This window comes from Ptiloglossa arizonensis, chromosome 3 (genome assembly GCF_051014685.1).
Source record: "Ptiloglossa arizonensis isolate GNS036 chromosome 3, iyPtiAriz1_principal, whole genome shotgun sequence".
Classification (NCBI taxonomy): Eukaryota; Metazoa; Arthropoda; class Insecta; order Hymenoptera; family Colletidae; genus Ptiloglossa; species Ptiloglossa arizonensis.
Genome location: NC_135050.1, coordinates 25,594,338 through 25,609,445, shown reverse-complemented (window position 1 = coordinate 25,609,445; position 15,108 = coordinate 25,594,338). Strand labels below are relative to the sequence as shown.

Genomic DNA, 15,108 nt, shown 5'->3' with positions numbered 1-15,108 from the left:
CTAAAAACCATTAGCGAGAGCAGAGATCCGCGACGCTATCGTTACAATTTTAACAACAAGATCTCGGGAACTAATTCTCAAACAATTCCAATCGCGCGATATACACTTTCTTTACGCACCGAGTGCTCGACGATATCAAAGACCTTGTGAATCCTACATGACGGTAATAAAAATACAGTGTCGTTTTCGTGACAGTTGAAAAGGTTTCGGATTGTTCCAACCGATCGGTCGATGTTGAAATAAAATTACGAGTGACTTCGTTACGCGGCTTCGAGGTAGCTGCAGTCGCTGGGAATCGAATGCATTCGTTGCAAGACGATGGACCAGGGTTGAACGTAAAAGGAGAAGTAGGCCATTCCGTCGGTGAGGGCTAAAGAGTCAAAGAAGATCGTAGAATTGAATCGAGCGAAAATGAAGGACGTCTCTTGGTTAACTCGATACTGATCGGCCGATAATAACGTTGTCCGTGGGAAAATTTCAGGATTGAGCGCGGCGAGATGTCGTCCTGGACCGTTCGCAATGCGATTCTTGCACCCTCCTGCGCGCAAATCCTGACGATGCCCGACCAGATGGACCCTGGGTGGTTTTACTCGTGCTTGAACTCGAGCCGCCCGTCGAGGTAGCTAAGAGCGTTTCTGTGCTCGGCGTCGACGTTACCGAGAACGTTGCACAAACGTAGTAACCTCGCCTCGTAGGGATGTAGGTCCTTCATCTCGTCGTTCAGCATCAAATCGGAGCACATCGCCGTCATGTCGATCTCGAGCGGATAGACCTGCACGTTCCGGCCGAATCTGTCGTGACAAGCAATGAGAACAATCGTGGCGTGAGTTGCGTTTCAACGAATTGTACAACAACGACAAAATCGATTATACGTGCTACGTGGATTTTTTTTTTTTTGGGGGGTGGAGGGAAGTTTGATGTAGTTTCAGATCTGGTAACGTTGTCGGAAGTTGTCGCGATGTTTGGTGCAGTTGAAGATACAGGTTCGATCGAAACACTCGTCGAAAGTGAATTTGAAAATGTTGCGAACTTTTTGGATTTCTTCAAGGAATATTTTACCATTGAGGCAGGGTTTTTATTGTGCGTGGAGAGGTTGGAAATATTGAGAGGGAGAGAAATGAAAATTGGAGGAGAAGGAATATTAAGACGAGGAGAGAAATTGAAAGTTTTTTGCAAACAACGACAGTTTGGAAAGTTTTGATATAATAGCGAAAAGATCACTTCGCAAAAGTGGGGGTAATGATAAATGTACGAGGTTCATGGTTTTGATAGTTATAGACGAGGATGTTGGTAATATAGTTGTGAGCATTACGCTGTCAAATTTCAGTTAAATTCTTCTATGACTCTTGGGCAGGATAACTTTGCGACAATTTGACAGGGAGAGTGAAAGTCAATTACTCTCGAAATAGAATACTTGTTCAATAAAGTTCAAGCCGTTTCTTCGGATAATAATTTACATTATACTATCAAAATTCGATAAAATTCTACTATGACTCTTGGGCAGGATAACTTTGCGACAATTTAGCAGGGAGAATGAAAGTCAATTACTCTCGAAATAGAAGTCTTACCCGATCGTTCACTACATTACACTATCAAAATTTGATAAAATTTTCCCATGACTTTCGGGCAGGATAACTTGACAGGAACACTTGCGACAACTTGACAGGGAGAATGAAAGTCAATTACTCTCGAAATAGAAGTCTTACCCGATCGTTACGCTACATTACACTATCAAAATTCGATAAAATTCTCCCATGACTTTCGGGCAGGATAACTTTGCGACAACTTGACAGGGAGAGTGAAAGTCAATCATTCTCAAGCCATTGCTCTCGAAATGGAATTCTTGCCTGATGAAGTTCAAGTCGTTTCTTCCCCGTTTGAACTCTCTGTTGTCGCTGTTGACAGCCTTGTATCCGGACCGACCGAACCTGATGACGACGTCCGGTGATTTCCAGCGCGGATACCTATTCACCTTCGAGCTGCCGTCGGTCTCGATGTCCAAGGCCTTCTCCACGTTCCCATCGGACTCGCTGCGACCGAATCTGATGAAGGACGAGCCCGAGTTGCTCCTTCGTTCCTTGGAATCGGGCTCATCGGGACGACCGCCGACGTTGTGTCTCTTCAGCACGTACTCGAAGTCACTGGGGGCGTCCTTGAAGATCCTCAGGTTGCCATCGCCCCTCAGTGGCGTCAATATGGAGGACGAGACCAGCACGCAGTTGCATAGAAAGGGCAGCACGTAGAGTGACGATAACGCGCTCTTCGAGAAAGAAAATTGAACGTGACTCAATACGTGAGTTCAGTACAGTAACGAACGTGTCACGAAGAGTAACATTTTTTAATATTTTTATAAGATACAGTGCGAACGGAAAATCATTATGCCAGGTGGTAATTCTACGCGAGAAAGTAAGGAAAAATAATTGTACACGATGTTTGCAAAGCTTTCCTTTTCGAGAACGACGAATTCGAAGATCGCTTGATCAACTGGTGAAATTTATTTATCGTGTATTCTATTATCGTTTATCTGTGACCGTGTAAATATTAATAAACATTGATAACGATAGGATACTGTAGGAAATACCCAGGCAAGAGTCATAGTTTATCAGACTGCGTAACGCTTAGTTTCGTTTCGTTTCGTTGCAAATTATCAAGTTATGGCAACAAGAAAGGTGATGTGTTATTGTTCAATAGTTTTCAAGTATGTAAAAAATTCAGAAATGGTAGCAGCGACCAATAAGAAACTTCAAATTCAGTTCTCTCGGAAACGAAGTCTCGGATGAAAAGATTCTTTGCCATATTTTCTTCTTAGTTTTTTATAGAATTAACCACTGGTCGGTTGTACCACGATTTTCTGCCCACACTGTACATTAAAAGTTTAACGAAAGAGACACGGTGTAAATTGGTACGAGCACGGGTGAAATTTTACCTGTTTGTCGATCATTTGCATTTTTTAATAGCTAATTTGTAAAACGCGGGGTAAAATGATACGAACACCGGTGAAATTTTAAATAGTTCACATTTTCTTTTATACAGTTCGTTTATAAAACCCGTGGTAAAATGATACGAGCACCGGTGAAGCTTTAAATAGTTCACATTTTTTTTTCCACTGTTCGTTTATGAAACGCGGGGTAAAACGATACGAGCATCGGTGATATTTTAAATAGTTCGCATTTTACAGCAGTTAATTTTTCATGGAGAAACGAGGGAAATTAATACGAGCATCGATTAAACTTTGTGTCGCGTATACAATATTTACACGCGACACATTTCATTTTATAATTTATATCGCGTTTTGTACGAGTCGACAGTTTACTGGTCAGGTGAATTTAATTCGAAAACATCTCGATCGAATCGTCGTAACGTCTATTGCAATGTATCGAGAAATATTGGCTTGTTCGAAAAGTGATTTCGTTTTCCAAAATGGAGAATGTATAATTTAATAAAATAAATTGGATGATATATAATTATATGAATAAATTATACCATATACAATTATATGAATAAATTATACCATATACAATTATATGAATAAATTATACGATATACAATTATGTGAATAAACTATACGATATACAATTATATGAATATATTATACGATATAAAATTATACGAATAAATTATATGATACATAATTATACGAATAAATTATATGAATATATAATTTAATAACCACGTGAATCGTTTATACACTCTAAACAAATTGTGTTTCATTTTCATCGAAAAAAAAAGGAAACGACTTTCCGAACAATCCAATAATTTCAATGCAAACATTTTCGCGTTCAGAGTCCGAGTTTGAAGTTCGAGGTGTAAATTGGAAGTGTGGTTGGGGCTTGAAAAGAATGACTCCTCGTTTATGGGGAATGTAATATCGTGTTTAAGGGCAGAGCGTAAGTTATAAGTAGAAGTTATAAGTAAAAGTTGTAAGTAGAAGTTACAAATGCAAGGTATAGATTGAAGCCACTGGTGGAAGTTTCGTATAGAAACTATAAATAGAAAATACGTGTATCAATTAAACGGATCATTTACAAATACAAGTTACAAGGATAAGTTAACAATTCAGCCGTAGAAAATTTACGGAGAATTGTTAAGTGTGCGAACCACCTTGAAATCAAGTTTCCTAATAATTTATAACACCTGTGTTCCTCCAACGGTAACAATTTCCAATAGAATTTCCTTCCTCGTTGATTTGCATAAGGCATACGTTGAATGTATATTGAGTGCAAATTAGGTCACTCTCCGAGAAAAAAAATAGAATGCAATCTGATCGAGCGACGTCGTAAATATTAAACCGGTGCAGCCTTTTGTACTTGTTAAATTGTACTTGTTGATGTCAATACACGCTAATGTTAACAACGTTAATATTTTGTAACGTTAACGTTGCACTTGTTAATAAGTATAATTGAATATAATTCTACGTTGGGTTAATGTCAAATCGGGTTGGATCTAAAACTCGATCTAACCCCGCTTGAAACAGAATTCTGCAACAATTCGTGGACACACTGTGTTAATTTCAAATGCACTTCTCAAGAGTTACAACTCCACGATTTACATAATATATAATTCCAGATTAAATTCGAGTTGAAATAGAGTTCTGTAACAACTCGTAAAACAACTTCTCTGGTACCATAGTGCGAACTTTTGGTACTGCAATCGTTCGTTTAAAAAGAGTGAAAGGACGATCGAACGAATAAATAATGTACTCTTTACCGATGAACCGATTAAATTTGCTTCCGTCTCCCTCGAATCTCTGAGAAATCTCTTGAATTATTAATGAGCTTCTTTTATTACTTCTTATCGCATTAATTCGAATGCGATTCTTATCGATACGGATATAAATATAACAGTAAGAGGTAAATAGGTGCGTCTTCAGTTGGAACTGATTGTATTACGTGTTACGTAACGAGGTAGACAAATGATAACGATGCAGTTACGTAAGTTTCGACAGTAGAGATACCACTCCATAGAACGAAAAACACAATTCGAAGCAGTTAGCAAGATCACGGGGAATCGTCGATCGACGATGTCTTCCGGTACCAATTTCCCCTCGTTTTATTTTCTCAACGTCTACTCGTGGCGCGTACAAAATGTGCTGAAAATATCGATCCCTCGAAAGGTAGGTCTGGGTTGGGTCTAAATGTACGAGCAATTAAAACGTTCCCAGTCGTAGATTCGTTGCGAAATTAGTTCGAACACCTGTTGTACTTGCGGAAAACTCGTCGCGGTTCTCCTTAAATATCCACCGATCGCGAATGCGTGGAGAACAGATTCGATAAAGTTTACTTTCTTTAAAATTAGCGAACAGAAATCACCGATACGAATCCGTCGATTAATTTTTGCACCTACAACAAGAATTTCGACTCGAAGTGATCGTGATTAGCTCGAGATCGTTCGAGAGTTTCTCCAATATTCTCAAAACACTCTCGAAACATTCCACTCGAAGAAACAAGAAGACTAATTGAATTGTACGTTTCTCGATTAAAATCTACTCTCGATCGTTGAAATTTCTATATTCGATTTAATTAAGAACGTTACAAATATTTCCCCAACGTTCGAAAATATTCCCAAAACACTCTCAGAACGTTCCACTCGAAGAAACAAGAGGACTGATTGATCTGTTCGTTTCTCGATTATTCAAAATCTACTTCTGTATTCGATCAACTTGAGAAAGTTATCAAATTTCTCCAACGTTCGAAAATACTCTCAAAACGCTCCCAGAACGTTCCATTCGAAGAAACACGAGAACTAATTAAATTCTTCGTCTTTTAAATTATTCGAAGGTTATTTCTGAACGTAAAAATTTCAACGCTGCTTCTCGAACTCCCGAATGCTCGTACCGAGCAAATTGGATTTTATTCGATCATTCTTTAACTCCGAGATTTCTTCAGATGTCGTATTTCCTCGGGTCCGCAAAATTACCCCTTGTCGGTTCGAGAAATCGTGTGTCTGAACGTCTAATCTGTCAGAAAGTGGGACGTAAGGAACTCCTTCGCGGCAGAAGCTGGAATAAGCTTAGAAATTATAATACTGGATGGTTCAAAAAAATGTTAACGCTTACCGATCTGGAATTTCAACGTTTATATATTTTCTTTTCTTTTACAATCGATCGAACCATCGGTCTACCATGCACCATTGCAACCATTGCAGTTGCTCAAGAGGCACTCCGAGCGAAACATATTCGTGCAGCTGACATCTTTATTCGTTACCAAATACCCTCTACGAGTATTAACATTCTTTCGAAGTACACTGTACAATTTCTTCTCTCGATAGAAGATTTTAAACGAAGAGAGCATATTTATTTCTTCTCCGTTTCGATCGATTGCGAATAAATGAAAAGAAAGTACACGCGTGTTACCAAATACTCTATGCAAGTATTAACATTCTTTCGAAGCACACTTTACAATTTCTTCTCTCGATTACCCCATATAAAATTTCAAAAGAAGAGAGCATATTTATTTCTTCTCCGTTTCGATCGATTGCAAATAAATGAAAAGAAAGTACACGCGTGTTACCAAATACCCTCTGCAAATATTAACATTCTTTCGAAGCACACTTTATAATTTCTTCTCTCGATTACCCCATATAAAATTTCAAAAGGAGAGGCCATATTTACTTCTTCTCCGTTTCGAAATACAATCTTCTCGTTTCGATCGATTGCAAATAAATAAAAAGAAAGTACACGCGTGTTACCAAATACCCTCTGCAAATATTAACATTCTTTCGAAGCACACTTTACAATTTCTTCTCTCGATTACCCCATATAAAATTTCAAAAGAAGAGAGCATATTTATTTCTTCTCCGTTTCGATCGATTGCAAATAAATGAAAAGAAAGTACACGCGTGTTACCAAATACCCTCTGCAAATATTAACATTCTTTCGAAGCACACTTTACAATTTCTTCTCTCGATTACCCCATATAAAATTTCAAAAGAAGAGGCCATGTTTATTTCTTCTCCGTTTCGAAATACAATCTTCTCGTTTCGATCGATTGCAAATAAATGAAAAGAAAGTACACGCGTGTTACCAAATACCCTCTGCAAATATTAACATTCTTTCGAAGCACACTTTACAATTTCTTCTCTCGATTACCCCATATAAAATTTCAAAAGAAGAGAGCATATTTATTTCTTCTCCGTTTCGATCGATTGCAAATAAATGAAAAGAAAGTACACGCGTGTTACCAAATACCCTCTGCAAATATTAACATTCTTTCGAAGCACACTTTACAATTTCTTCTCTCGATTACCCCATATAAAATTTCAAAAGAAGAGGCCATGTTTATTTCTTCTCCGTTTCGAAATACAATCTTCTCGTTTCGATCGATTGCAAATAAATGAAAAGAAAGTACACGCGTGTTACCAAATACCCTCTGCAAGTATTAACATTCTTTCGAAGCACACTTTACAATTTCTTCTCTCGATTACCACATATAAAATTTCAAAAGAAGAGGCCATATTTATTTCTTCTCCGTTTCGAAATACAATCTTCTCGTTTCGATCGATTGCAAATAAATAAAAAGAAAGTACACGCGTGTTACCAAATACCCTCTGCAAGTATTAACATTCTTTCGAAGCACACTTTACAATTTCTTCTCTCGATTACCCCATATAAAATTTCAAAAGGAGAGGCCATATTTACTTCTTCTCCGTTTCGAAATACAATCTTCTCAATCGATTGCAAATAAATGAAAAGAAAGTACACGCGTGTTACCAAATACCCTCTGCAAATATTAACATTCTTTCGAAGCACACTTTATAATTTCTTCTCTCGATTACCCCATATAAAATTTCAAAAGAAGAGAGCATATTTATTTCTTCTCCGTTTCGATCGATTGCAAATAAATGAAAAGAAAGTACACGCGTGTTACCAAATACCCTCTGCAAATATTAACATTCTTTCGAAGCACACTTTACAATTTCTTCTCTCGATTACCCCATATAAAATTTCAAAAGAAGAGGCCATGTTTATTTCTTCTCCGTTTCGAAATACAATCTTCTCGTTTCGATCGATTGCAAATAAATGAAAAGAAAGTACACGCGTGTTACCAAATACCCTCTGCAAGTATTAACATTCTTTCGAAGCACACTTTACAATTTCTTCTCTCGATTACCACATATAAAATTTCAAAAGAAGAGGCCATATTTATTTCTTCTCCGTTTCGAAATACAATCTTCTCGTTTCGATCGATTGCAAATAAATAAAAAGAAAGTACACGCGTGTTACCAAATACCCTCTGCAAGTATTAACATTCTTTCGAAGCACACTTTACAATTTCTTCTCTCGATTACCCCATATAAAATTTCAAAAGGAGAGGCCATATTTACTTCTTCTCCGTTTCGAAATACAATCTTCTCAATCGATTGCAAATAAATGAAAAAAAAGTACACGCCTGTTACCAAATACCCTCCACAAGTGCGAACGTCCCTCTGGAGCACCCTGTACAACCTTCTCGAAGGTTGCACCGTACCGGTGCAACCTCGCCGTACTCGAGGATGCATTAAGAGATTTCGTTACAGATTCCTCGAGATTATTGGACAGGACAAACGGGTTGCGACACAGTACGCGTCGCTGTAAATAATATCGGCGTGTTATTAACTGTCTTAACAGGATGTTTAGTAATACCCCCCAGTATACCGAGCAAGATTAATACGGTGCGTTACGTTACTTTAATTAACCCCGTACGCGGTCACCCTTCATAACGGTTATGTCGCCTACGGACTTGCCACCGGTTCCAGCTAAAAAGCTACAGATTTACGAGCCCGCTGGCGAAAAGAAAACGTTATTAATAGAACGAGAACTGTGCCGATAGGTGAGAAGCTTATTATCCTTTGCTTCGAGCAAACATCGCTCGAGAATCTCACGGTTACGAAGACGCGCGATTGTTGAACAATGATAACGACGTAACGATGAAAAATGATTCTTAATCGAGACGATTATCGATCGTTTCTTATCGCACACGTAGAGAACACTTCTAGATTCGTATCTATCGTCAGAGTTCTCGAAACGATCGAATTGTAGAATCTCTCTCCCCGTCTGTGGAAATAACAATTGAAATTACAATAACGGGGACCGTAACATCGAGAAGTTAATTTCAGCTTGAATCGCGGCACAAATCGTGCGGAAAAGCCGGAAGTGACTCTCTGGTTAATTATTTCGCCAAACCGCGTTACAATATGAGCGACGCGTAGATCACGATTAGGGAAGGGAAAAAAATGACCGAAATGGGAAAGAGAATGCTACGGGGAGTAAAGAGAAACGGAGAACAACCGGTAGAGACCCTTGTCATCCGTCATCGTTCGCAAAACTCGAAAGAAATTAGAGCGCCTTGTTTTCCCTCCCTTTTGTATTGTCTGCGAGTCGAAAAATGGCGAATATTCCAGGTGATACGTGTGGAATGTCGACACGCAAGCTTGTCGAATAAAGTAACATTTTCTGTAGACAAACTTCTGGCAAAGACGAGAGTAAAGTAGTATATTTCAATATAATATCAATTTAAATGTATATATATAAATAAAACGTTCAATTTTTAGTTAAGTAGATGTTTACATTTGAGTCGACATTAGACTTCAATAATTTTCTAACGACTGGCACAATATTATTTTATATCTTCCTTACATCCGTCTTTGTATCTTCAATATTGATTGTTAATTTGAACACAATTATATACATTTATATACATCCCTTTTCAACGAGATTTCACGGGACACACCGTACAACAAAGACGTTATTATTATCGTTCCGATTGTCATCCGTCAGCTGGTACCGTTGTCAGTATCATATCCGTTCCTATTCGACAAAATATTTGCGCAAGGACCAAGAGTCATATTTGCGTAAAATGTTATCCTATCATCTCGTTGAAATTGCGTGCGATGCAAATGAGGTTAGATTTGTAACAACAATCCGAACGAACTAGATGAAACGCCAACAAAATGTACGGTTCGCGAGACCATCTCTGTACTGATACGGTATGCCGTTCACGCGATTAAACGAAAAAATTGACTTGGTAAATCGCGTTACTCGCACGACTTTCACCCTGGACGACAGTGCGTGGCGTTTTCATGGTAATTTATACGACGAAGTTAGAAATAAGAAAACAGGAAACGGGATGGCTGCGGAGCCGCCGAGAATTTTAACTATTACGTCGTTACCTCGCGGAAAAGAAACAGCGATTGCCTCGTGGAGACAACTTGCGAACGAAACGGAGCAGTGACTCGTACGATGTTCGAAAATCAGTAACGATGATCGTTGTATGCGAAGCACAAGTGGAGAACTATCTGTCGGAATTGGACGAAGTCGATAAATCTTCATTGGCGATTGTATTAATGCAAAACTCTCTGAAATACAGCACTGGACGAATGTCCTCGAGCAAAGTGTATTTTTATCATTTGTGTTTTCGTGTTGTTAGAAAATGTTTTATTTGATGTCTACTAAAGAAAGTTGTAATGTAAAACTCTCTAAAATACAGTACTGGACGAATGTCCTCGAGCAAGGAGTAGTTTTATCATTTATGTTTTCGTGTTGTTGGAAAATGTTTTATTCGAAGTCTACTAAAGCAATTTGTCGAACTTGAATAAATCTTCATTGGAGATTATATTAATGTGAAACTCTCTAAAATACAGTACTGGACGAATGTCCTCGAGCAAGGAGTATTTTTATCATATATGTTTTCGTGTTGTTGGAAAATGTTTTATTCGAAGTCTACTAAAGCAATTTGTCGAACTTGAATAAATCTTCATTGGAGATTATATTAATGTAAAACTCTCTAAAATACAGTACTGGACGAATGTCCTCGAGCAAGGAGTATTTTTATCATTTATGTTTTCGTGTTGTTAGAAAATGTTTTATTTGAAATCTACTAAAGCAATTTGTCGAATTTGAATAAGTTTTCATTGGCGATTACAATAATGTAAAATAATACCTCTTTAAACTACAGTACTGCACAAATTTTTATGTACTACAAAATCTATGTTTTATCTTCACTATCTTCGCATCTTAAAGATCTCAAATAGCTATACATGCGATTAAATACCACACGGTACGACACGAGTGTAGAAAGATATTGCAACGAAGCTTTATGAGAAAGATAAATACGCAATCGTTAAAAGTGTACAAGAAATCTACACCAGAATTTATCGACAGCAACAAAGATACAAGAATCGCGTAGATACCATCGACAACGCTCGCTTTGAATGAAGGAAAACAAGTCTCGTAACGTCCAAAGAAAAAGAATTTAACAGAACTCACGATACGGTACAAGATTGCCATCAGTGTCTCGCTTCATTGAAAAGAAAAGACAATTATCGCTGGAAAATTAACCGTGAGCATCGTTCAAAGAAAATGCACCTCGTCTGCAACATTGGGATAACAGTTAACCATCTGTTGTACCAGCGCGGAAAATTCGAACCACGATAATGAAAATACGATCCGAATCTGGACATAATGAAAATATTTAAAAAATACAAATCTACAACGTTCAATCGGAATAATGTAAAAGAAATACTGAACAAAAAATGGGAGGAGATTCGAAATAAATAGAAATAGAAATTATACTTTCTTGAAAGTGACGATCGCTCGTGTCGAAGGAAGAAAATGGTGGCGGTGAGTTTTGATCTCCTTGAATCCGGGGAAGGAATTTTATCGATAACCGAGACGTTATCGTAACGTATGGAGAACGGATGCAATTCTTCACCGGTGTAATTAGCCCGAAGGATTAGCATTAAATGTCGCGGGCGGTGGCGTGACGTAAAGAACACTAACCCTTCGGAGTATGAAACGAGTTATATCCGGTTTCGTTGCACGATTATAACAGGCCCGTAATTTCGAAACATTGAAACGTACGCAACGAATTAACGTTCTTTTTTTAGACGTTGCTGAGATGATCCTGTTAAACGTGCAGCAATTTCGAAATCGTTTCGCCATTTTTCGACCTCGGTCTTGTTACTCGAACACGAAACTATGAAATGGGTTCGAAAGATTGTAACATTGCAATTGTGTGTGTGCAATATAAAATTTTGAAATCCTCGAATTTCAAAAAGAACCGTAACGCCATAATTGACAAGGTGATCGAAGGTACGACATTCGAGAATTAAACGATCCCTTTAAATTTTCGAATGAACAGAAACCTGTACAAGAATAATCGTTCGAACGAATCTTCCTATTAATTAACGACGATCGATTCGTAACGAATGGTGACGAATTTTTTTCGTTCGAAGTTGTATTTGTTTACAAACGAATGGCAACGTCGATTAATCGCTGTGTCTCGTAGCGTGATATTTTAATTGAATCGCGTTAATACTTTCGGTGTACGTGTTCGAAGCCAATCCACGAAACGGAGCGACTTTTCTTTCCATTAAAACCGAAATCGAATGAAAAAAAGAAAAAAGAAAACGACGTAACGAGAAGGACGAAGATAGGATAATATTACTGACAGAAGGTACGAGGTGTATTCATCGTCTACTATCTTCTGGCAAATATTTGTCTAATTTTGATTTAGCTTTGTTCCTCGTTGATTTGTATGGAAACAAAGAAGGGTACACAAGAGAATTCAGAGATCAAAAAGGTCACGAAATCTTGATTAAAAAGTACGATGACGTAGGTCCATTCATCTCGTGAAAAATAACAGTTTAAATAACTGCAGTGTGTCGCGTTTCCAACACAGATAAATACCTGCTGCACTTTATCTATTACTCGCTTCGTGTTAATTAAATTTTTATTCTCTTTCTACGTGAAATATTATGGATTTTAATAGCTCGCGGAAATTTACGAGTTCCCTAACAAAAAAATCTGGATCTATCGATCGAACTATTCACACGATGAAAGGTAAAGGTTCAGATATCGACATTGCTGTTTCCTTTCACTTCCTATCAAATATTTACCGTCATTGATCAAATATTTGTGCAATTTTAATCCTATTTTCGTTCTGTTTTCACGGACAAGGGAACACAGAAACATAGATCGTTCTAATTCAATTTCTATGCTCCTTCTGCTTTAAATGAATTCCGAAAATCACAACGAAATCTAAATTTAATCGAACTATTCACATTTGGTCAAAGGTAGAAGTTCAAATATCGACATTGGTGTTCTCTTTTGCTTTCTGTTAAATATTTACCATCTTGGATCGGCTGTTCGTGCAATTTTCGTTCTATTTCTCCGTTAAGAAAACGCAAAGGTACACAGAACTTTACGAGACCCCAAGAAAATCTTAATTATTCATCTAATCGAAAACTAAGCTTCGATACTCACAGTGACGTTTAATCTCTATTCTTGGTAAATAATACCTACTATTTTCCATGTTCACTTTACTTCGTTCCGAATCGATTTTTACTCACGAAGTGGACAAACGCTGATCAGTTTAATAAATCGTATCCAATTGAAGATTAAACACCTGGGCACCTGACCACGTAAAATACTATTTTTCATGAAATATCTAGTTCTCGTTGAACAATCTTGAAAAATATCAAAGCGACAAAAACGTACCGGTTGTTGCGAAATAATCGTCGCGTAGAATCCAAGGGCTCGTTTCATCGTTCACTATTTGCATACTATTCTCAGTCTACTTCTTTTCCAAAAAAAACCTCGAGAACATGAAAGCGGGTAACAACCGATTGTTACACGAAATAATCGTACGAAAAGTTAACTTCATCGACCACTAATCGCATACTATTCTCCATCAAAATATGTTTCAAAAAACCTCGAGAACATGAAAGCGGGTAACAATCGTCGCGAAGCAATAACCGCACGAAAAGTTAAATTCATCGACCACTACTTGCATACTATTCTCAGTCTACTTCTGTTCCAAAAAACCTCGAGAACATGAAAGCGGGTAACAACCGATTGTTGCACGAAATAATCGTACGAAAAGTTAACTTCATCGACCACTAATCGCATACTATTCTCCATCAAATTATGTTTCAAAAAACCTCGAGAACATGAAAGCGGGTAACAATCGTCGCGAAGCAATAACCGCACGAAAAGTTAAATTCATCGACCACTACTTGCATACTATTCTCAGTCTACTTCTGTTCCAAAAAACCTCGAGAACATGAAAGCGGGTAACAATCGTCGCGAAGTAATAACCACAAAAAAAGTTTCCTTCGTCTTCCACCAATTATTTTCCCCGTTCCCAATTCCAAAGATTCTCTCGTGGAAAATGTACACGATACCGAAGTAACTCCAAAAAGCTCCCAATACGAGCTCCCTTTCGAGAACCAAGATCGAACAGTTCGTTCGAACCGAAGCACCGACTCGTCGAAACACCCCGCGTGGATCCACGAAACCGGCAACGAAGCCTGGGAATCCCTGTATCTAACGAATTTGAATTCGATACCGAGAATCGTGCGCCACCCGCGCACCAGATCCAACGATCTCGTCCGTGACCGATGAAGATTCACCGAAGAGGAAAGTAGTCGCATCGATCGTTCACCGAAGAGCAGAACACGTCGCGGTACCGGTCGGAGAGATCGAAGACACACTCACCATCCTCGTGGAACGTTTGGAGGGGATTGCGTGGACGACTGCAGGGGTGGCTGGTACCGGATCTCGGTTATCTCGCGCGGCTTCCGACTCGTAGCGAAACAGGGAAGAATACGGAGTGAATCGCGCGTGACGACGACGCGGCGTCGGCGACGTTTGCGGCCTGTTGGTGGTGGAACGAGTGTCCGGGGTTAGAGATGACACCCTTTATATAGAGGCACCCTCGGCGCATCCCCGTGCCTCGCACCACGGCACAGAGAGACGAGATAGCCTCACCTGAGTTATGATTGGCCGAGCGTACAACACGATACCTCTACATTATTTTGATTCAATTACACCACCACCGGCTACCGACCTACGTAATCTCCTTTATTATTTATGACACCGGGGCGAATAATAATCATCAACCGCGCACGAAATCGCGCCGCGGCGCCTTACGAACGATCGACGGACGATCCAACGTTAAGCGATCGGAACGATCGCACGATGGATCGTCAACGACGCGGAACAATCACGGGAAACACCTATCCGACCATTCCCGCGGTTACGTCGCTGGGAGGGGTGGAGGGAAGGGTTAACGACGAGGGGTTTTTGATAAAGTATCGACAACACGATGAACGTTGTCACGGTTTGTTTTT

At 38.8% G+C, this 15,108-nt stretch overlaps 1 protein-coding gene across 1 annotated transcript; it reads right to left on the bottom strand.

Annotated features, from left to right (window-relative positions):
• Window positions 1-571: 571 nt before the first annotated feature.
• LOC143144358 (FMRFamide-related peptides) lies at window positions 572-14,634 on the bottom strand. Its single transcript, XM_076306684.1, has 3 exons — window positions 14,474-14,634; window positions 1,848-2,260; window positions 572-791 (listed from the first exon to the last, which is right to left on the bottom strand). The coding sequence occupies exons 1-3, from the start codon at window positions 14,474-14,476 to the stop codon at window positions 587-589; spliced, it is 621 nt and encodes a 206-aa protein (XP_076162799.1). The 5' UTR covers window positions 14,477-14,634; the 3' UTR covers window positions 572-586.
• Between the last annotated feature and the right edge of the window lie 474 nt (window positions 14,635-15,108).